Source organism: Nothobranchius furzeri, chromosome 11 (assembly GCF_043380555.1).
Source record: "Nothobranchius furzeri strain GRZ-AD chromosome 11, NfurGRZ-RIMD1, whole genome shotgun sequence".
Lineage (NCBI taxonomy): Eukaryota > Metazoa > Chordata > Actinopteri > Cyprinodontiformes > Nothobranchiidae > Nothobranchius > Nothobranchius furzeri.
This window is the reverse complement of record NC_091751.1, coordinates 53,238,667-53,259,599: the sequence shown is the minus strand read 5'-3', so window position 1 is coordinate 53,259,599 and position 20,933 is coordinate 53,238,667. Positions and strand designations below refer to the sequence as shown.

General features: G+C 40.5%; 1 protein-coding gene and 1 long non-coding RNA gene across 3 annotated transcripts; one reads left to right on the top strand and one right to left on the bottom strand.

Moving 5' to 3' along the window:
- Nucleotides 1-2,293: 2,293 nt before the first annotated feature.
- LOC107383952 (uncharacterized) lies at nt 2,294-8,529 on the top strand. The gene is made up of 3 exons (XR_001572814.3): nt 2,294-2,584; nt 5,905-6,051; nt 6,155-8,529. It is a non-coding gene; the product is annotated as an uncharacterized lncRNA (long non-coding RNA).
- A 6,226-nt stretch (nt 8,530-14,755) lies between these two features.
- Nucleotides 14,756-18,682, bottom strand: glula (glutamate-ammonia ligase (glutamine synthase) a). Of its 2 annotated transcripts, none has more exons than XM_070556094.1 (7): nt 18,639-18,682; nt 17,159-17,346; nt 16,916-17,077; nt 16,332-16,478; nt 16,126-16,253; nt 15,849-16,048; nt 14,756-15,755 (listed from the first exon to the last, which is right to left on the bottom strand). In XM_070556094.1, exons 2-7 carry the CDS (start codon nt 17,322-17,324, stop codon nt 15,443-15,445), a joined length of 1,116 nt encoding a protein of 371 aa, XP_070412195.1. In that variant the 5' UTR covers nt 17,325-17,346; nt 18,639-18,682; the 3' UTR covers nt 14,756-15,442. The 2 variants fall into 2 exon arrangements, with proteins under 2 accessions (XP_070412195.1, XP_015812375.1); XM_015956889.3 differs by lacking the exon at nt 18,639-18,682 and adding an exon at nt 17,958-18,258.
- Nucleotides 18,683-20,933: the final 2,251 nt, after the last annotated feature.

Sequence of the window (20,933 nt, the reverse complement as noted above, 5' to 3'; positions counted from 1 at the left end):
AAACCAAAAATAAGGATGTGTGTTTTGACCAAGCCCCCACAATGTGGCTCAAAAATTGAGGCCAACCTGGAAGTACCAAAAATTGCAGTTCCACCCTCATCCACTGGGGGCTGGTGTCAGAAGCGAGCAAATCCTCATTGACTCCCATGTTAAAACTACCAATTTCACAGCAGAAATAAACATGTTTACAGCCTGGTACCAAAACATGTTTTTGGTTTAAATGATCTAGTTTACACTCATGACAACTCTGAGGGTTAGGGTGAATTTTTTTTCTCACTCTTCTGTTTAAGTGTATTAAACGAGTAGAGCCTCGGTCTGGCTTGGAAACTGTTCCAGGATTTTGAGTCTCTGTGTTTGTGTATTCTTTTATGGATATTATTTGTGCAATTGTTGGACAAAATGACTTGCTGTGGCATTAATTGCACTAATAGAGCATCCAAGGAGTCTCCACTTCATTTATTTCGGTAAGTAAAATTATATTTATGTATTTTAGGTCACTGCCGAGCTGAGCTTAGATTTTAACATGTACTGTTTAACCATGAAATTTAAATGTAATAGGGTAATAGAGTCCTGTTAACTGTTGGCTTTGCACTTCTTGCTGCCCCACCTAGATTTTATCTGCATGTTTTTGCTGGTTTTAAATGGTTTTATATGCTTTTATTTTTTATTTTCTTAATGCTTATTTCTGCTGTGCAGCGCTTTGTTTGGTCCTTGGGCCATGTGAAGGCGCTATATAAATAAAGTTTTAGTTAGTTAGTTAGTTAGTTAGTTAGTTAGTTAGTTAGTTAGTTAAACCCAGTGCATTTAACATAATGCTGCACTTTAGATAATGGGTTGAAATATAACATGTTGGTGGAGCTGGGTTCCGACTATCGGCTTGTGGAGCTCTCGGGAGACCGATGTTTTCCACCCTTTCTCCCCTCCCCGCAGCTCGGCGCATCTCTGTCTGATCGCGGCTTCTGTCTGCTGCACGGGCTGCCAGCCGGCTTGTGGTACTCCCCTCCTCGTAGCTCGGTGCATCTCTGTCTGATCGCGGCTTCTGTCTGCTGCGCGGGCTGCTGGCTTTCAGCAGCTTTCGGGAGACCTCTGTGTTCCACCCGGTTTTACCCAGCGGTAAGCCCAGTGTATCTCTGACTCAGAAGCTCTGGTGTTGTGCATAGTTAACTCCAGTTGTAGCTAGGTTGCTACCTCCGTTAGCTTAGCTCCCACCTCTGCGTTAGCTTTGGGTTAGCTTCAGGTTAGCTTGTAGCTAGTTTGACCGGGTGTTGTCAGTTGATCCCAGCCTTACAGCCACACCCTCAGCTCCACCTCTCTTCCCTTTTGTTGAATTGTCTGGGCATGACGGAACCTGTGACACGGTCAAAATGGTGGTGGTGGCCACCTCCTATTTAGCCTCAAAAACGTGTTATTGGAGCCTATGGAAATGAATTGTCCAGTATATATGTCGATGGTTTTGACTATGTCTGTCACATATTTTGTGATTTATTAGTTTGTAAAAATTCACAATTAAGAGAGTACAAAACAGAGGTTGTATATAATGTCACCGCAGAATCTCTTCTCCCCCACAGTTGTTACTATCGCCAGATTTATAGGGGTTTTCTCCATGTTTAATGTTCCTTAATCCTGGTAGAAGGATGCGAAGCTCGCTAAACTAACAGCCATTTTATTTTTTGGGGATTTTTTTAATCTTGAGAGGTGCTATATAAAGATTGTTTCATTTTCTTCTTCTGTTTCTTCTCCTTGTCTGGCTTGATGATGTAACTTTATGAGACAAGCAGCTGGAGTCCTCTACGTGTTTTCACACAAAACCTAAAGTAGCCTTTGCTGCCTGTCAAACATAAGCGTTTTCTTGTCATTTAAGATTCATGAACATCAAATTTGAAACCCACTCTAGTTAACAGATATTCACGTACTCACTTCAGGACAGCCTTATTGCACTTTCTACTTAAGTGTGTTGCATCCACACACTTGTTTCTTGGCTTCAACGTAGACAGACATCTGCCTAACCACTGGTGTGTCAGCAGCCTGCTGGGCTTCTGCAGATTTATGACCTCTCCGAAAACTCTGCCCTGCACCGCTGTGATCCTGTTACTTTGAGCAGGTCGCAGACGGACACCAGGAACACGGCCGTATGGGAAAACGCGTCATTCAGCCTGATGTGCATCATTCTGTTTTGATTACAGCCTCTGGATTAGAAGACAATCATTTTACTTTGGCGACACAGCAGTTTTTGCACTCAGTTCATTTGTTTACTAGACTTGAGTTTGCCCCCACTAGGGCTTGAGCCAGTGTGTGTGTGTGTGTGTGTGTGTGTGTGTGTGTGTGTGTGTGTGTGTGTGTGTGTGTGTGTGTGTGTGTGTGTGTGTGTGTGTGTGTGTGTGTGTGTGTGTGTGTGTGTGTGTGAGAGAGTGAGGAAAATAAAGGATTTGCTGGGATTAAACCCTTGGAACAGATGAATAGTAGTAAGAAACTTGCTGTAGCTCCATCAGATACATGAACAGCCTTTAATCTAGGAGGAGGGTGGTGGAAAGGACACTGCCTTCGCGCAATCATCCTTAAATGTCATGTTGAGAGGGAGGCCTTGGTGAGTGATTAACATGTTGTCATCTGTGCATTTTCAGGGATTTTTATTTTTGTTTATAAAAAAAAGAAAAACAGTGCCGCAAATGCAGGGCAGGGCAGACAGAATAGAATTGTTTTAGTTTTTTATGGTGTGACAAAATATATTTGTCTCATTTTGGAGACGTAATTTTTAGGGTGTTTCCAGATTATTTCGCACATCAGTGTCATGTTTTCTAGAGTTTTGGGGCCGTGGCTGTGTGCGTTTAGTCTCTGTGAGATGGTTCTCTGACTCTGACACGCTGTTGGACATTATGCAAGTACAGCAGGAAATCTGTTTGTGTGATTTAAATTTGTGCTTGATGAGAACAGCGATTAGTGGCAGAGTGCAGAGATTTCTGGAGTGACAAAAAATCGTGAGAGATTCTAAAATAAAATAATCAAAGGTGTTTGCTTTAAAAATGTCATTGATTTGAGTGTCATGCTGTTTTACATATGTATAACATAACATCTTTTATTGGAGTAATGAGTACTTTTGTTACATTATAAAATCAGTTCAAAAATACATTTAGATTTTTATATTTACTCTACACCAGGTTAAATATTATTTTTCTATATATATCACACACATTTTTGACATTTTCCAATTTTAACTGAACAAAAGATATTTTAAAAAATTAAATCAAAATTATATTTTTTACAAAAATGTTCTTGTAAGGACTTAGGTGACAGCTTGTTCCAGATACAGGCAAAGTAAAAATTAAATTGGTCTGAAATATGGAAGAAAATAATCCCACATTTTCTATTACCACTGACAAATAAACGTTTAACTCAGTTGGCAGATTGTGAAGTATTATCATTAGCAGTTGGACCAGCTTTATAATAAAATTTTAAATACTGCACAATCCCCTCTAACTTCTGTACACTAGACAAACACATTAGCTACCAGTGTAAACACACTGGAAATGCACAGAAAATATGCACACTCCAACTAATGTTTCAGTATTTTGATGTCTAATCGTTGACACAATTACAAAATAAACTGGAAGTTGAACCAGAACAGGTGCTCCCTGGTGGCTGGTTCCAGCATAGTCCTGCACCATCCATCATGAATTTTCCTGATCAAAAAAATGTTTATTTATTGAAAACTTTGTTTTACCTTGCAGCTGTATATGTTGAAATTTCCATTATTCTCAATTCTCAAAGTAAAAATGGTCTTCTACTCCTATTTCCTGCATTAGCGGGCAATAGAAAATAGATAGTGGAACAATTGTTGAGTCAGAAAAAGTCACACATATTTACGTCACATTGTTGATTTAGCCTCCAGGAGAGAGCAGAGCACGTTTTGGCTAGTAAAAGCTAACTATTAGCATTAGCATTAGCAACTATACAACACAGCAGAACTCCTCCAGGCTTGTGTTATTTGTGGAGGTAAAACATCAACGTTGCAAAGCAAACAGAGTCAGTGGCTGTTTCTCAATACCCAAGTATGATAGTACGTTCTTGTGTACTTGACAAATATGTTCTTGGTAAGGACATCACAAAGTTCTTTCTACCTTGGGAGCATGAGGACGGCATTTGGAACAAAACCATACCATTGTGTTAAGGCAACAAGCACAGCTTGTTTCTAAAAATAACAACCCAACATAAAAATAAAAATCTGTGCCTCAAATATCAAAATAACAAAAAACACATATTGTTTGTACAAATTTTAGTCGACTTTTGATCAAAATCGATAAAAAACTGGCATTTCCCACTGTTAAATGAAGAAAAAAGCTTTTTTTCATCAAAACAAAGCAACACTGCTTTTTTTTTATAGTGAGTTAGCCAATTAGCATTTTAAGGGATTGTGAAGAGCCTGAAAGAAAAAAAAACAAACAAAAACAAATGCACACAGAAAAATGTACAGGTTACACACAATTATTTACAATTAGACAACTTTATATTTGTTTATTTGTAATTCTGCTATAAAACACTACAGTTATGAGCTTTCTCTTCTGCCATTCGCAGTATAAAGGTTAGTGGCATAATGCATTATGGGATACCTTGCTGTCACAAGTCCACAAAATGATGCATCAATGTACTCTCAATACAATAGAGAAAGCAAGAAAACATCTGGGAACTTTGAGGGAACTTGCCATGATAGGTACTTTTATTGGAGCAGTAATTGGACCATCATTGATGAAGTTTCACAAGGACATGAGAACACAAGTTCAGATAAGTATTGAGAAACGGCCGTGGTAGACTCGTGTTGCTGTTAGCCAATCAGAGGCAAGAACTCCAAATATCAAGAAACAAGACTTCAACTTGTAGTTCTTGTAACAGGAGCACAAGAGTTTTATTCCCACAGAGATAGACTCACAAAGCATTCATTAATAGTAGAGACCTCTGCAAATGTGTTGAAAAAAACGAATGAATTTGGTCTTTAAAAACGAACAAAAAATAAATAAAGAAATAAGCCAAAACAAAACACCATAAACAGGATAATTAAATTCAAATGTGCCTTCTACCTGAGCTCATGGCCATCACAATAATCAATAAGTAAAGCATGATTAAAACGTAAATAAGGACAAAAGCTAGCAGCTTCAAATCATGTATGTAAAATCAGATTCCACGTGAACCTCACACATCACAGATTACACGATCCCCGAGGAGTTAAACATCAGTGAGTAAATGCAGGATTTACAGCATCTTTGTAACCTTCATGATACTGACTGTTCCCTCTTCACACAGCTGAGTGTTCTCAGACCACTTCTGTCTGAACTTGATGATCTGGTTAAAATGACTCAGAAATGGTGGCACCCACGCATGACCAACAGTACAGGATCTGCTTGTCTTTGCCTTTATTAATCCTGCAAGATGAAATAAAAACTTACTTCCTTCTACCTTATCTAATGGACTGTTTTGCAGTTGTCTTCATGTGAACTGTGCTGCTGAAACTACGTTTCTGGTTTTGTACAGCTTACACAAACTTTGTAACAAACCAGAAGTGCGGGAACATTTAATCCACACATCTGAACTCTGTCACTGCTTATGTTACAGAACTCACCCTATCTGTCCCTCAAAGCCAAAGCATTCAGAGTCAAGATGAAATAATATAATAATCCAGTTTACCAGCCAGCCTGATCCTTATCGAAACCCCAAGTCAAACATAATCATTTGTTGATCCTTTTAGTTTTTTAATCAAATCGTTTTATAAACTAATTTCAATGAGAGAGCTCTGGATAACAGGCTGTGTGTGTGTGTGCGTGCGTGCGTGCGTGTGTGCGTGCGTGCGTGCGCGCGCGCGCGCGCGCGTGTGTGTGTGTGTGTGTGTGTGTGTGTGTGTGTGTGTTGATAAAACAGGTCATTGTCAGTCCTGAAAGGTCACGAGGGGTGTTCAGTGTGGTTCTGAAAAACAGGCTTCTCCTTTCTCAGCTGGAGAGAACTAGAAGGACATGGGTGGACAGGCAGAGGACAGAGCCGCCCATTTTTGTCCTGAGTGAGTTTAAGGTAGTGGCCGTTCCCTAACTTAACTAACTGGCTTTACTTGGGTTGTTTGCTTAATGAGTTCAGCCAGGTTTTAATATCCTCCTTGCTGTGTTTGTTCCGACAGGGCAGAGAAGAGCATGATGGGGAGGGGAGCGGAGCTGAGCTGTTCAATGAATGCACGATACTTTCAGGCTCAATTTCATGCATATCTTCAAAATAATATCTATGATCTCTCACCTGAAATTTATTTTGACATAACAAGCAACAAGAATCAATTGCCCTCTGGGATTAATAAAGTATTTTTGAATTTGAATTTGAAGTGAAAAAAAAAATCCCAAACACTGATGATCTGAATCAGATCAGACATAAAACTTTAATTCTTGTGAAAGAAGAAACTTCAAAAATCTAAATGTCATTTCACTACATTTCTGTCACGTTGCTTTCAAATCAGCAAAATAATTGTTTAAAATTTTGTGCAAACCAGTTGGTATCTTTATTGTACATGTACAGTGTCATTAATATTATATTTAGTAAATTAGTCCTGATATGATTGCATTTATTGCTTGTTCAGGAGCTTATGATGACTACAAGGAAGCAAACAAGGATGAGTAACAGCAAATATGAAAACTGCAAGAGGAGCCGGCCCTAGACGAGTTAAGCAACTGCTTGGGGCCTCACACCACCAGGGGGGCTACAAGAGCACCAAAACAGCATGAGAAAGAACAAAAGATAGTAAACTTTGCTTGTTTACTGTAAGTTAAGTGTTTGTCTGCTGATGTTATTTTAAAATAGTTGAGTTAATTCACCACTCTTGACACTCAACAATTCAAAATGCAAACTAACTGCTACTCCTGTAATATCAACGTAGATAATAACACTTGTATGAAATACTTAAATTACTAAATATATGTGACTGAGTGTGTGTGTCTTACACACATAAGCCCTTTTCAGACAGACATTCTGGAACATTTGTGGACAATTCAATCCGGTTTTTAACCGAACTGTGTTTTCAGACACACCACTTTTGTACCGGAACTTGTCCTTTCGGCTGCGTTCACACAGCAGGGAAAAGTTCCAGATGTCTGACGGCGGCGGGGGGGATCGGACTCATGTTAAGAAGAAGAAGAAAATATCATTGCTATAGCGCCTCTCAAGATAAAAATCACGAGGCGCTTAAGCATAATTCTGCGCACACGAAGACGCATAAGCGACCTGGATGATGAAGCTCAATGGTTAAAGGAATCACTGAAGCGGTGTGAAGCGCTCAGTCGCGCGTCTAGGCGGTACTGTAGGAGGCGAGCTGCCGTGGTTCGCCGCATGCTACAGCAGCGGGCTATCTAGGTGCACACAGCGTCCCCCAGTCCCCTCCTCCTCCCCTTCCTCCTCCCCCTCCCCCTTGTCCGGAATGCTACCTCACCAGTCTGAAGCAGCCACCTTGTCCGTAACAAGTCCGGACCTGTTACTAGGGGCTTCGTCCGGTTAAATTCCGGAACACGTTATCCGGATGTTTGTATTCAGACACAAAGCTCTTACGGACAGAGTCCGGAACATTTCCGTTTTTCATGGCCTGTCTGAAGGGGGCTATAGTGTAGCCAAGAAACGATGAATCATCTGGTTTTGACTTGATGGTATGAGGGGCCCCAGAGGAACACCTGCTTAGGTCCCAACAAAAGCTTGGGCCGGCCCTGGCTGCAAGCAACGATATCTGCTTCACACACCTTGATAGCCAGTAACCTCATGATTATCTGAAACATGTAAAAGACTTAATGGTCATGAGGGTCAACGTGTGATGTTCATGAGTTAAACATCTAACTTATTGTTCTCTGCAGGCGGAGCTAAGGTGATGATGGGACTTGTGTTTGGAACAAGATTCTGACCAAATATTGGAGTGATTTTCAACTTAATATTTTAAAAAGTTTTTAAAAAATTATCACGTGTAAGGTTAAAAAAATGTGACCAAAATTGCCACTGTCCTGTAAGAATTAAGCCAAAGGTCCAAAAGAAGTTTGGTTGAGAGCTTATGTGAAACCAAATCATTTCAAGTGTCATTTAAAAAATGTATTCCAGGATTTTGTGCTGAGTCATAAAAAAACAAAGAGTTTCTGAATGTTCTAATCTATTCAAAGTTTGTTAGATTTGGAGATCAGATGTAATATGTAGAATTTACATCAACATTTAGCACCATGATACCACCATGAGACAATAAAATGAAACATAACGCCATTTTGCCATGTTTTTAAATGAATTTTAATCTAAATTAGCTAGTGTGGCCAGCCAGACTAAGCAACACTCCATTGACGGCTCTTGGTCGTGGGGCGTGTTCTACCGTTGTCTTTCAAACGATCTCCGCATGCTACTGGACAATGAACAACGTGACATACCCACCGCAACAGATGTTGGTAAACAAATGGTCCGCTGTGGAAGAAGACAAAAATACATTTTTTTTTCTAAACAAAGGACCTACGGTAATTAAATCTATCTGTTCCTGATTCTAATAAAGCCCAAGTCCAAATAGTACAAAACGGACACAAAGCCTTTTAAAACAAGCTGTAGCCATCTTATTCCACTCTTTTGCATCACCCCCCCCCCCCCCCCCCACACACACACACACACACACACACCACCACCACCACCAGATGAATAGTGGGCCCTGATTGGCCCACAAAGCGGATAGAGCTCTGTGATTGGAGCTCTGAGCTGAGCGGATCACTCATTTAATTAATCAATCAAATCAATCAAAGCTTTATTTATAAAACGCCTTGTGTAATTGGGAAGCCCAATGACACATTACTGGTGCTATAGCTCACCTCAAAAGATGTTGGACTCTTGTGCAGAAGATCTGGGTTTGATTCTGGATGTGAACTTAATTTATTTAGTTTATTTTTTACATGAATGGTATATTTTTTACAGTAAGATGCCCACATTTTTATTTGAGACTCGCCAAACGGCATTAAATTCACAGATAAAAAAGATATGGGTTCAACTTTCGTTTTGGAACAATTTTTCAAGAGCATGCAGGAGTACTGACCCATCATAAACCTTTGTCGGCTGTGCTGAAGAGAAAGGTACAGAACCAAATTATTTAATTAATTAGCTGTGCATTCTCCTGTCCTCTGTCTTCCAGGCCACACACACACACGGAGCTGACTGTCTCAGCTGTTATTTTCGTTAAGGAGTGTGCACGTACAGCATGCGCGCCTCGTGCACGAGCCTACTATTGAAGCTGCCGTTACGCTTTTGGCCTGAGAGGGCAATCGCGAGCATAAAAATTCAAAACTCCGTAAAGTCCCTTTAACAAGGGAGTCAATGATAACTTGCTTCTTTCTGGTAGCAGCCCCTAGTGGATGAGGAGGGGAACTGTATTTTTTGTCACTTCCTGGTTAGCTTCACAAATTTCAGACAATGGCTGCCTCTTGGTTTCATGTCTACATCTAAATGCAAAATTTTCCCATAACACGTATATAAAACATGTTTTTATTCACAGAACCGAGAGTCAGTGAAAACAACAAGCAAGGGCAACACTGAAGACACATCTCAGCATTTTTTAAATGCTCCCAGGATGGGGAAGTTGCCAACACTACAGTTTTAAAAAGTGCTTTATGAATGAAATTTGGCTAGGGTTTAACAGACATGGTCTGTGGTGTTCAGATCCAATTAGGATCAGAAAATCCACGAGGAGAATCAGGATCTTGAGAAGATTCTAATCACAAAGACTAAAGCATGCTTTTAAGGGAATATGGTGGCTCGGTTCATCACATGACTCGGTGGGAGAACGTAGAAATCCTGCCTCACCACAGGGAGAAGTTTATGTTTCAGAGATGTTTTAATATTCCTTCTTTTTTTTACAACCACAGCAGCTTGTATAACTTTACAAACACATGCGCGCGCGCACACACACACGCACACACACTTTATTGGTTTGTTAGGCACATGACTTGCTAATTGCATGAAGTCCGACTTCATTTCACTTCTAAAGTGACGCCATCCAGCTGTCTCGTGTAGCCTTTATAACACAAACCCCATGACTGTACACAATTGCAGAGGTTTCAAAATGAGGCTTTTGCTGGAGTGCAGTTTTAAACATTACTTGAATACTTAGATTTTACTCCTCTTTAAGTATCCTCTTTTTTATTTAATCTGTGCTCAAGGGTTTATTTAGTTTTATCGTATAGTGGGTGATAAAAGACCAATCCCACTCAACAGTCACTTAAATTCACTTGTACTTTATTTCATTTGTGGTCGTAGGGGTGAATTTGGCAAACAGATAATGCTAAAATCTTAATTTTTATTTTTAATAAAGACATAAGTAATAAAGGCTTTGTTTAAGACAGAGTTTATGATCATCCACCATTTTGGGATTTAGTGCAACATTGAAGAGACATTTCCTCTTCAGCATTCAAATGACTTCATTTTACATCTACATGAGGTAAATTTAAAAACTGTGATTTTAAACAATAATAATTAAGGTAATAAAAAGTTAAGTAATCAGGCCCAGTACACATTTATGAGTTTTTGGGGTGTAGTCAAATGTTTTGAAGTGTTTTTAGACGTGGAGACTTTAATTATTTTACATGCAAGAAAAAACATGTAAGGTTTGACCTGGCAGATAAAGTATCTAACAGGATATAAAAATATGATAAATATTCCCTAAATACTGCATCAAATACGTTTATACATTTTCACACTACTTTACTTTCTCTGCTCAACTTAAATTCATTTTGCAACATGAACCTTCTTTTTTAGGTAACAAACTACAAACAAATCAAATTTTCAACAACTACAGACTCGTGAGTCTGAATATGCATCTAACGAGTGACAGCAGAGATTCCTTTTGGTCTTGGCCTCACAGAGCTAGTGTCTGAGTGATTTCTGCAGCAGGTAAGATGTTTACTAGAACCCCACTTTAAAAAAAAAAACTCCTGACCATTCCTTTAAGTTGTGTGCAAGAATTAATTAACCCCAAGGTAACTCTGGCTCTGGGTAGAGCTCTCTGTTTAATAACCCAATAAAGTAATTAACTGAATTGGTTTTGCTGCTCGTTGAGCATGCATGTTGCATAAGAGTGGTTCGAGGCCCATCTGAAACATTTACCTGTTTGCAGCGTTTAGCATGTCAGTGTTTTTCTTTAAACGGCAACATGTAAAGTGTTAAATTTTTACATTTTATGATTTCTAGTTGCACATTTTGCACCTAAATTACATCTTTTAAAAAAATTCTTTTTTTTTTACAAATGCCTCTGAATACTCTTTACACATGTTCTGTTTTTTTCTCTTACATGTTGCATGCCCCATCATGAAATGGAAAATTACAGCCAAAGTGGTCTTGTGGGGGTCATCTTTTGTTGTGTGTTGGTGGGGACAGCCCATGCAGATAAAGCAGCAGATTTTCATTGGGGGAGGGGAGAACATCTTGAGAATTTGGAGCTGGAAAGGGCACCGGCATTTATTTTGGCCTTTTTTTACTCTGTCAGGCGGTTCAGAACTGTGGTGGAACTGAACTGTTTGTGACCAGAACTATTGATGAAGGAAAGAGTCAAGGTTCATGTTGGTAATTTCTAATTCTGTAATGGATGAACAATTTGTTTTAGTGTAACAAAAGAACAAAGGAGAGCCTGTGGTTGTGCATAAAGAAAGTTTTTTCAAGTGTAAAAAAAAAATCTCACATGCCGATTCTGCTGAGCGGCCCAACCAGGTCACAGCGCCAGAATATTCAGGCACCTCCTCTTAGACCCACTGGGTTATTTCCTTCGTCCTTTAAAGGTTGAAATCACCACGGTTTATCAAAGACGGCGCAGACATCTGCATGTCATTACAGATTTAACTCATTAAAACTTTGCTTTCCTTTTCTGATCTTATTAAACCTGCTCACCTGAAAAAGCTGATAATTTCAGACAGCTTCTTAATAACAGAGTATCTGCAGCAGCACAGCCAAAACTATGTCACTGTGCCATGCAGCTGCAGGACCAATCACAGCACAGGTAAAGAAGCTGAAGGCCTTCCAGCATGAACCCTGTCACACGGCAGCACTCAGCCAATCAGGGCTCTCTCCTAATGATACGGTTTCTGTCTGTGTAAAAATACCGCACACTCACACAGCTAGATTTTTATGTTAGTCTCTACCCCTGCAGACAGAGCTGGGTATAAACATGTGTTTCAGAGTAATAATATGAGCATGTGCAAACGGTTTCAGCTTGAGCGAAAAAAAAAAACGTAAGAAGGAATTTCTTATTTGGAAGAAAGTTTAATGACTCCTACAGTAAACGGGATTCACGTTTTGGAAACCAACAAGGGTTTTATCTCAGATTTTCTGCAAAACATGTCATACCTCATTCAGGGAAACAACCAGTCATTTTCTTCTACTCTACAATGATATTATTTATGCTTTTTGCCTAAAAACAAAACTATGACATAGCAAAGATCTCTACAGTTTTCTCTGTGCAGCATTTGTGCACAAAAAAAAAAAAACAAGCTGCTGATTATTTTCTCTCCAGTCATATTCAAAAGCTGCATCATTCCCCCTTCATTTGGATTTTTAAGCATGGATCTCTTCCTCTGCTCGTCAAGAGGGGAGTCAGTTCTGGTTTGAACCAGCATGATGTGTTACACAACAGAGCAGAAACTGGAATAATTTTAGCACCGCTCTACTGACTAGAAGGTGAAAACCTCTCAGATTCTTTTCATTTAATATCCTGCTGCTCTACCTGTCATTTTGCAACAAAAAGGATAAAAATTTGATGAAAACAAAACAATAACTAGGTGCAAACTGACTAGAATCGTAATGCATCATTTGGTAATGGGAGGAGCTACAATTGTCAGACCCCAGTCCATTGTTGTTTCCATAATTTTTCTTACATAGCACTGATATGTATTGTTTCCCTCACACCACACAAACAAGGAGTACCATGATCCAGCCTGTACATTTCGGTGGTTGTCATAGCAACAGGGCAGCATCCTTCTCCATCCTTTGTCCGGCGTCTCCCTCCCTTCGCTTCCCAGGCAGAGGACGGAGGTTTGGATTCTGCATGCAAATTTTAACCCATTTGAGTGTTAAAGCAAAATAAAAAAATAAAAAAGGAAGTGGAAGAGAATTTAGTTTGAACGTCGTGGAGGATCAGTTACAGACCGCAGCAGGGCAGTGCTCCCCTCATCACAGGATGATTACAGTAGCAATTAACCTAGAAGGAACAGGATGCCCAATCAGAATCTAAATCCAAAAATTAGATTTTTTTTTCTTCTGTTTTTACAATCTGTCTCAAAGGAAGTGTGCTCAGTTATAATGGGAGTACTCAGAGGTTAGAAGTCAATGGCTGTTTTTGGAAAAAAAATAATCTATTAACACAGAGAAACATTTGATATCTTTCTTTTTTTTTTTTTTTTTTTTGCCAAAAATGAGTGTCCAGCTTCACGCACAACTTGTAAAGATCAACTATTTTCCCATTTAACCCGAAATATTGTTTAAACTAAAAATTGGAAGCTCAGTGTGGATTTTTTCCTTGCCTGTTAAGGATTACTGTCAAACCACAGAGTCTGTGAATTAAATGGAGCAATGACAGGAACACACCAGGCGGGTAAACAAGGTTAAGGAGTTCAAGTGCCCAGAAGAATATAGGAAAAACAACAAAATGTTGGCTGAAGATCAGCCATCCTCTCTGACGCAGGAACAAACCTGCCCTTTTACGGTTTGATTGGTTAACTTGTTCCAGGCTCAGCCCGTCAACAAGCTGGGTAAGACTGCAGAGAAGTTAGAGAAAAGATTTAGGGGAAAGGTCTCAGAAACAAACCCTGTGGCCCTTCCCCCAACCAGATTGGAGAGCACAAGAGGTGCATGTTTACAGAAACGGGAGAGTTATGTCTGAGTTCCTGTTTCTGCCAGAATCAAACCAAAAAGTTCCGAAGAAAGTTTGACCAGGGGGACATCTGGTATAGGAAAATGCAGAAACTTTCTCTTGTAGATCAGATTTCGGCAAATAAATAAAATAAATGAATAAAACAATTAAATTTCTACTAAAAGGAAACAAACAAAATAACTAGTTCCCAGCCATAACAACATGTCTCGCTGTGAAGCTGCTTAACATAGAATATTGGCCTCAAGCTGTTGCAGTGAAGGAGTCTAATAACAGTCTCGTGAGTGCACCACTTTCCAGTTACTACCCACGGGGTAAAAAAAAAAAAAGACAGACCTGAACAAAGCTTCTGTTGAACTTTTGGCAATAAATTATCCACGCTGAAACTGCAGCGCTTGGCTAGATCCCTTCAACCTTTACTGATCATCTTTGAAACGGTTTATGGTTTACCGTTAAATCCTGCTGCAGCAGCTGTTTGGGCAGCTTTCGCAAACCAAAGCAGTTCCTCTGAAATCCGGGGAGCAGCCTAGCTTTGTGAAACCACCTTTTTAAAGAAAATGTAAAAGTACATAAATGAACCAACTAATAACTGTTCCATGTTCCTGCAGCATTAACACAGCCGTTAACCTATGCAGGAAAGTTTTAGTTAAGTTTCAAAAATATAAACTACACCCAGGTTTTTCTGCTGCACCCAAATCAAATCGTTTCTGGCCTCAAGCTGGCAACTCCTGCCTTACCAATGTGTCGTTACGCTACTCTAGAACTGTATCGGCCTCTTTCCAAATGTAAACAACTCAATCTTCTCTTGTTCTACTTCGGGAAGGGGAAAAAATCCCCAGCGGATCATTCCAGGCCTAAAAGTCAAGAGTCAAAGAGACGTGCCGTGATAAAAATAAATGCTTTTAAGTGTATCAATAAAAAACACAGGTTCAGTAAACCGAATGTTTTACCAAATCAGGTGGCATTACAATATTGTAGTTAACAAAAGGATAAAACTCCTTGAGGAAATCTACAAATGGCATTAAAGAAAGATCCACCACATTATAACATGTCTGGGACATCTACAAGTATACCGTACAAGCTGACTCAGGGTCAGAATTTGAAGACATTTAGCGTCATTTTAAAAATAGACACTTCATAAAATGAGAGCGTTAGTAACATTGAGCACTGGACAGTTGAAAAGTCAGGTCAACACTCATTAACAGTACGTGAACATTTATTACTTTACACACGTCGTCCAGCCTTAGCAGCCCTACTCTGCAGGTGTCCTTGTGCTTTAGTTTATTTTAGTCACAGACAGACAAAGGGAATGATGTGGCATGGGTTATAAAAACAGTGTTATAAAAGTCCGTTCCCGATCAGCACACGGGGAAGGACGTACCCTGACATCACCAGCTCAAAACTACCTGGAATCTCATCACCTTTTTATGTTTTAAGTTGACCAGCCAACTTTAAACCATTAGCATTGTGAGTTTAAATCATCTTAGTTGGAGAGAAAACAAAATACAGTACTAGTAAAAATAAAAGTGGGTCGAGGAGGGCAGTAGAATCAGTCCATGAGTTGAGGATTTAGTAATCTGTGGGTTCGTCACCCTCTTCGTTCAGCAGACAGGTGCGGATAAGGGCCTCGGTAACGCCGTACGGGTCGCAGTTGGCTGACGGACGGCGGTCTTCAAAGTAGCCCTTCTTCTCCTGGCCGACGTTACGGGGAATGCGGATGCTGGCGCCACGGTTGGCCACGCCAGCAGAGAACTCGTGGATGTTGGATGTCTCGTGGTGGCCGGTCAAACGACGGGCGTTGTCCAGACCCCCTTTAGGATCGTAGGCACGTATATGGTAGTTGTGTCTCTTTGAAAGCTTCTCAATGGAATCCTCAATGGCTCTGAGAACAGAAACAGAAAATGGTGACTTAACTGCAAAAAAACAAACAAACCAGCAATTTATAAAAATGTACTTCAAAGATTTGTCCTCTCACTTTAATCCTCCGTCTTCCCTCATCTCTTTAGTGCTGAAGTTTGTATGGCAGCCTGCACCGTTCCAGTTTCCTGGGATGGGCTTCGGGTCAAATGAGGCAACAACACCAAAATCTTCGCATACCCGATGCAGGATGAAACGCGCTACCCACAAATGGTCCCCCATGTCGATCCCCTCACAAGGTCCAACCTGAAACTCCCACTAAAACACAAGGAGAAGTTGATCCTCACCTGACCGGCTATAAAAACCACCACACACACACATTAGGCTCTTATTACCTGAGCAGGCATCACTTCTGCATTTGTTCCACAAATGTTGACTCCAGCATACAGACAAGCCCTGTAATGTGCCTCTACGATGTCTCTGCCATAGGCTTTGTCAGCACCAACACCACAATAATACGGACCTGAAAGACATACAGTTTTAAAAATGGTGGACAACGACCTCTCTATATTCACAATGAAGAAAAACGTTGGGTTCTCACCTTGTGGTCCTGGAAAACCATTAGATGGCCAGCCAAATGGATGTCCGTCAGTGCCCAGGATGGTGTACTCCTGCTCCATGCCAAACCAAGGATGCTGGTCCCCCACCATCTCCATCACCTTGTTGCACGTGATGCGAAGGTTGGTTTCTGCAGAGGGAAGAGAACGACAGTTAGCAACTGTATTTTTTTTAACTCGTGTCAATGGGTGTCCGGTATTGGCCAATATTGGCATTATTGGTAACAGTTTATCCTCATTGTATTACGACTTCAACACACCAAAAACCCAATTCTTCAGCTACTTCTCTTATTCAAAAAGTCAAAAAAAATGACGGATCCAAACTCTTGTGGTTGAGATGTTTGTCGTTGGTATATCGGTTAAAAGAAGCTGATATTGCACATCTGTAGTTATCTATCCCATCAACCTTACTGTTCACTATGCTTGAGAACAAATGAGGGACTGGATGTCACTCAAGAGCTTATTGGACTCTGATGGTAGTCCAGTTCATGTCGACTTGACCCTTTAGCAAAATTCAAGGCACCTGATCAACAAAACCAAACTTTTAATAGAGCTGAGGTTCCTTTACCAGCAGGTTTGCGGTTGTACTTCAGGACTTCACACAGGACCAGCTTGTTGGGGTCTTTGCGAAATGGATCACGAAACATGGCAGAAGGGATCAGATACATGTCGCTGTTGGAGCCCTCTGACTGGTAGGTACTAGAGCCATCAAAGTTCCACTCAGGAAGATCTGGAACAAAGTAGTAGAGGGAGATATAAACACTGCAGAGGACTCACAGCACCAGCTGCATTTTAATGGAACTTATTTTACCTTCAATGCTTTTCGGCTCAGAATCAAGAGTCTTCGTTTTGCATCGGAGCCCCTCTCCTGTTCCATCAATCCAGATGTACATGGCTTGGACTTTATCGCCCTGCGGGAGCTTCATGTACTCCTGCTTGACAGCTTTACTCAAGCAGGCGCTGGCGGACGTGGCCATCTTATTTATTACTATAACACACCTGGAAAGGAGCAGAGGACAGAGGGTAAGAAACAAGGGGTGCGCAGTGGACCACTTGTTGCATAACAAGGATTTGGGGGTGGGGGTGCGTCAAAAACAACCCCACAAAAACACCGCCATTGTTTTGGGTTTTCCAGAAGGGGGAGGGTGACGAAAACCACGCTGAGAACGTAAAACAAGACACATTTCCAGTTTATTCTCATTTTCAATACGACGTTTTACCGCGTGCGTTTGACCAATGAGAACATATTTAGTACGATTTTAGGGATCACGTAGAAAACTACAGATAAGAAACCAGTTTGAGCCGAACGCATCTTTAATCTACGCTGTTGAAACAGTCGTGATTACAAATAATGACTGCAAGAGAGGTGGCATTACATCATCCTGTTTCCTGGAAACAAATACTCAAACAAAGAAAAAGACATTCAAGCAATTAAAATACGATAAGACATGAAACCAACCTACTTAATGCTGCCACAATTAAAAAGGTTCCGTTTGAATGAATTAAATAAGTCGATAGAAATATTCATTGCAGGAAAAAGGAGTTCAAGTTGCTCTCCTGGCCTGTTTGGCCGCAGATTAAAAACGAGTGAATAAAAGAGGTAAAGTTACCTGGAGAAACGAGGAAATTGAAATAAAAACTAAAGGACTGACAGGTCCAATGTGAGGTTCTGTGTTGGGTCGCTAGTGGTTCTCTCATTCTCCGGTACCAGCACGAGCTGGAGAGCCGGCTTTATAAAGAGCTGAGCGGGGCCGCGCGCGTCTCTGATTGGTCAGCGAGAACATGCGGGTCGGTGATTGGACGGCTCAAGGCAGCACCTGAGCCGCTGAGAGAGGGTTTTATCTCGTTTAAACAAACTTATTCAGAAAGGGGTTTTGGGGATAAACACTGAAACCAAAGGACGGGGAAAAACACGCACACACACACAAAAACATGGTTGCTGTTTGTGATGGACGCAAAGCCGTGTGGGACAAAATGTGCTCCAGCAGAGTCCAGGCGCGGATTAGCCCGAAGCGACATCGTGTGGTGGAAGGGAAGTAGCGCAGGGGACTGGGCTCAGAGGAAGAAAGCACAAAAAAAAAAAAAAAAAAATAAATAAATAAAAGAATTAAATTACAACATAAATGCAAGCATAATACATAGCTGTAAAATTCTCTTTCAGAAATAATGTTATCACATGGTAAAATAAACAGTTTCTTATCCTAGCCAAGTACAGGTCAACAAAACTGTGTTTAAATTTGTCATGTCCAACCCTGTCCCCACGAGTCATTTGTTTTCTTGTTCTAACTCACCTGATTCAATGGCTGAAATACCTGTTGAGCAGGTAACTCTGTAGATCACACACAGATTTGGTGTGCTAAAACAAAAAAACACAAAAACAAGCATCTTTGAGGACCAAAGTCAGGTTTAAACCATTAATAATAAGCTAAACATTAATAAATAAATACCCTGAAACTCAGAGTCTTTAGGAATTGTTGCTATTAGCCAAGGGCAGGTCACAACATTTAAAGTTTTAGTAAAGTAAAAGTAGTGTTCAGTTTCATGTCAGGACTCCCTGACAAATGCTACATTCCTCAAAACGCGTTGGAGTTTTAAAAAGACCATATGTGACCTAGCCATTACAGGCTTTTTTACTTTTTCTATTTGAGAGTGCCTTGGAGTGTCTCTTGTTTTTTCAACTGTATCTTCCCATCCAAAGAGCACATCAAACCAACTTATGTTGAGTCCAGGAATCGCCCCCTTATAAAAGTTATTTTTAATGTTCAGTTTTGCTCCTAGAGGGTGTCCATATATCTAGTAGCTTCAACATGTCTAATTAAGTGACTAAATTACCTGTGAACTGCTCAAAACCTTTCCTGCAATGTCAAAATAAAAGCATGTCTCCAATTGAAAGGTTCCACCTTACCAAGTGTGGTCAGATCTGAATTTTGGTAACAGCAACAACAAACTGTTTCCAGAGGGAAAAACCCTCATTTGTTGCTCCTGGTCTAATCAGCTGATCTGTCAGGAAAAACCAGTCTCACAGCTGATGTTTAGGCTGGAACTAGCACAGGTGTGTTAATGAGGGCTGCATTCCAATTCTGCTCACATGCAATTTATTAGAACACAGTCCAACTTTGTGGAAGTAGATCTATTTATTAATCTCCAACCCGAGAATAACTCGGTGTAGGGCATAGAACGCCAGTTTAGAATCCACACACACACACACACACACACACACACACACACACACACACACACACACACACTCACACACACACACACACACACACACACACACACACGATTTATTATTTAAAGAGATACATGCTATCATTTGTTTACTTAAAACAAAGTTGGATTTGCGGATGAGTTGGAAACCCCGGTCTGCTGTTAGTGTAACATGTGGTTAACTTTCTCCAATTAAACAAATTATTCCAAGAAAAACAAAATCTCCTCACGGGGGGGGGGGGGGGGGGGGGGGGGGGGAACCTCACCTGGAGGGTAAAACATCCCCAAGTTTGAGGACTTCCTCAGACCCTGGAGCTGGGTTCTAACGTGGGACCACCCAGGACTGTGATGCAGTTTAGCTGATTTAACAAACTCCAGACCTTTTTATTTCAAACATGCTTCCCATCCCCCTGGCACTGTTGTGTCCTGGATTTAAATCGTACTGCATCTCCTTTCCTCTCCGGTCTGGATGTAGCTTTTTGAATCTAAACATGTTAGCACATATCAGACATTTGAAAGTGAACTCCAGGGATGATAAAGCCTTTCCTCACATCCTGATGGTGCTCATCCTGAGAGCTTTGCTGTCTGTGGGGTCGTTACAGTGCCACCCAGTGGACAGAAAGCTCCAGAGGCCTTTTGGAGAACTTGTTTTGTTTGTTTTATTTAGGTTCTGACATTTTACTAAAAGCATATTTACCTGGATGGTAAAACGAAAGACCTTTGATCAATTATATCTCGTAAAATTCTGGATGTTGAAAAATTCAAAGTTCAAAGTAACATTTGTCACCTCTTACTGTAACATAATAATAATGACGTCATTTGCGAAAGATGATTTGTGAAACAGTTAACCTGTCAAAGTACCCGAGGTTCATCAGAGATCAGAGAGTACAGAGAGCTGGTGGAGAGATTTGTGGCACGGTGTGGGAGATGATTGTAGATGTCAGAAGAAACGCTCTATTTGCATCATGGGAGAAGAAGCAAAGGTGGTCAAATAATGCAAATGCCTTGATGTCCACCTGGACAACAGACTGGACTAGAAACTCAATAGTGACGCCGTCTACAAGTAGGTCAGCATAGACTACTTCTTGAGGAAGCTCAGATCCTTTATTGTTTCAAATTAGATCAAATTTTATTAATGAAGCGCTTTTCATATGAGTGTAACTCAAAGCACTGTAAAATATTACACACACACACACACACACACACACACACACACACACACACACACACACACACACACACACATACACATGCTGCATATCTTTTATACCTATGAGTATAATATCTTGGGCCCTCACTTGTTTGGACAGCAGCATCAGAGCCAGGGATTCAAAAAGGATCAACAACCTGATAAACAAAAAGGCTGCTTCTATTCT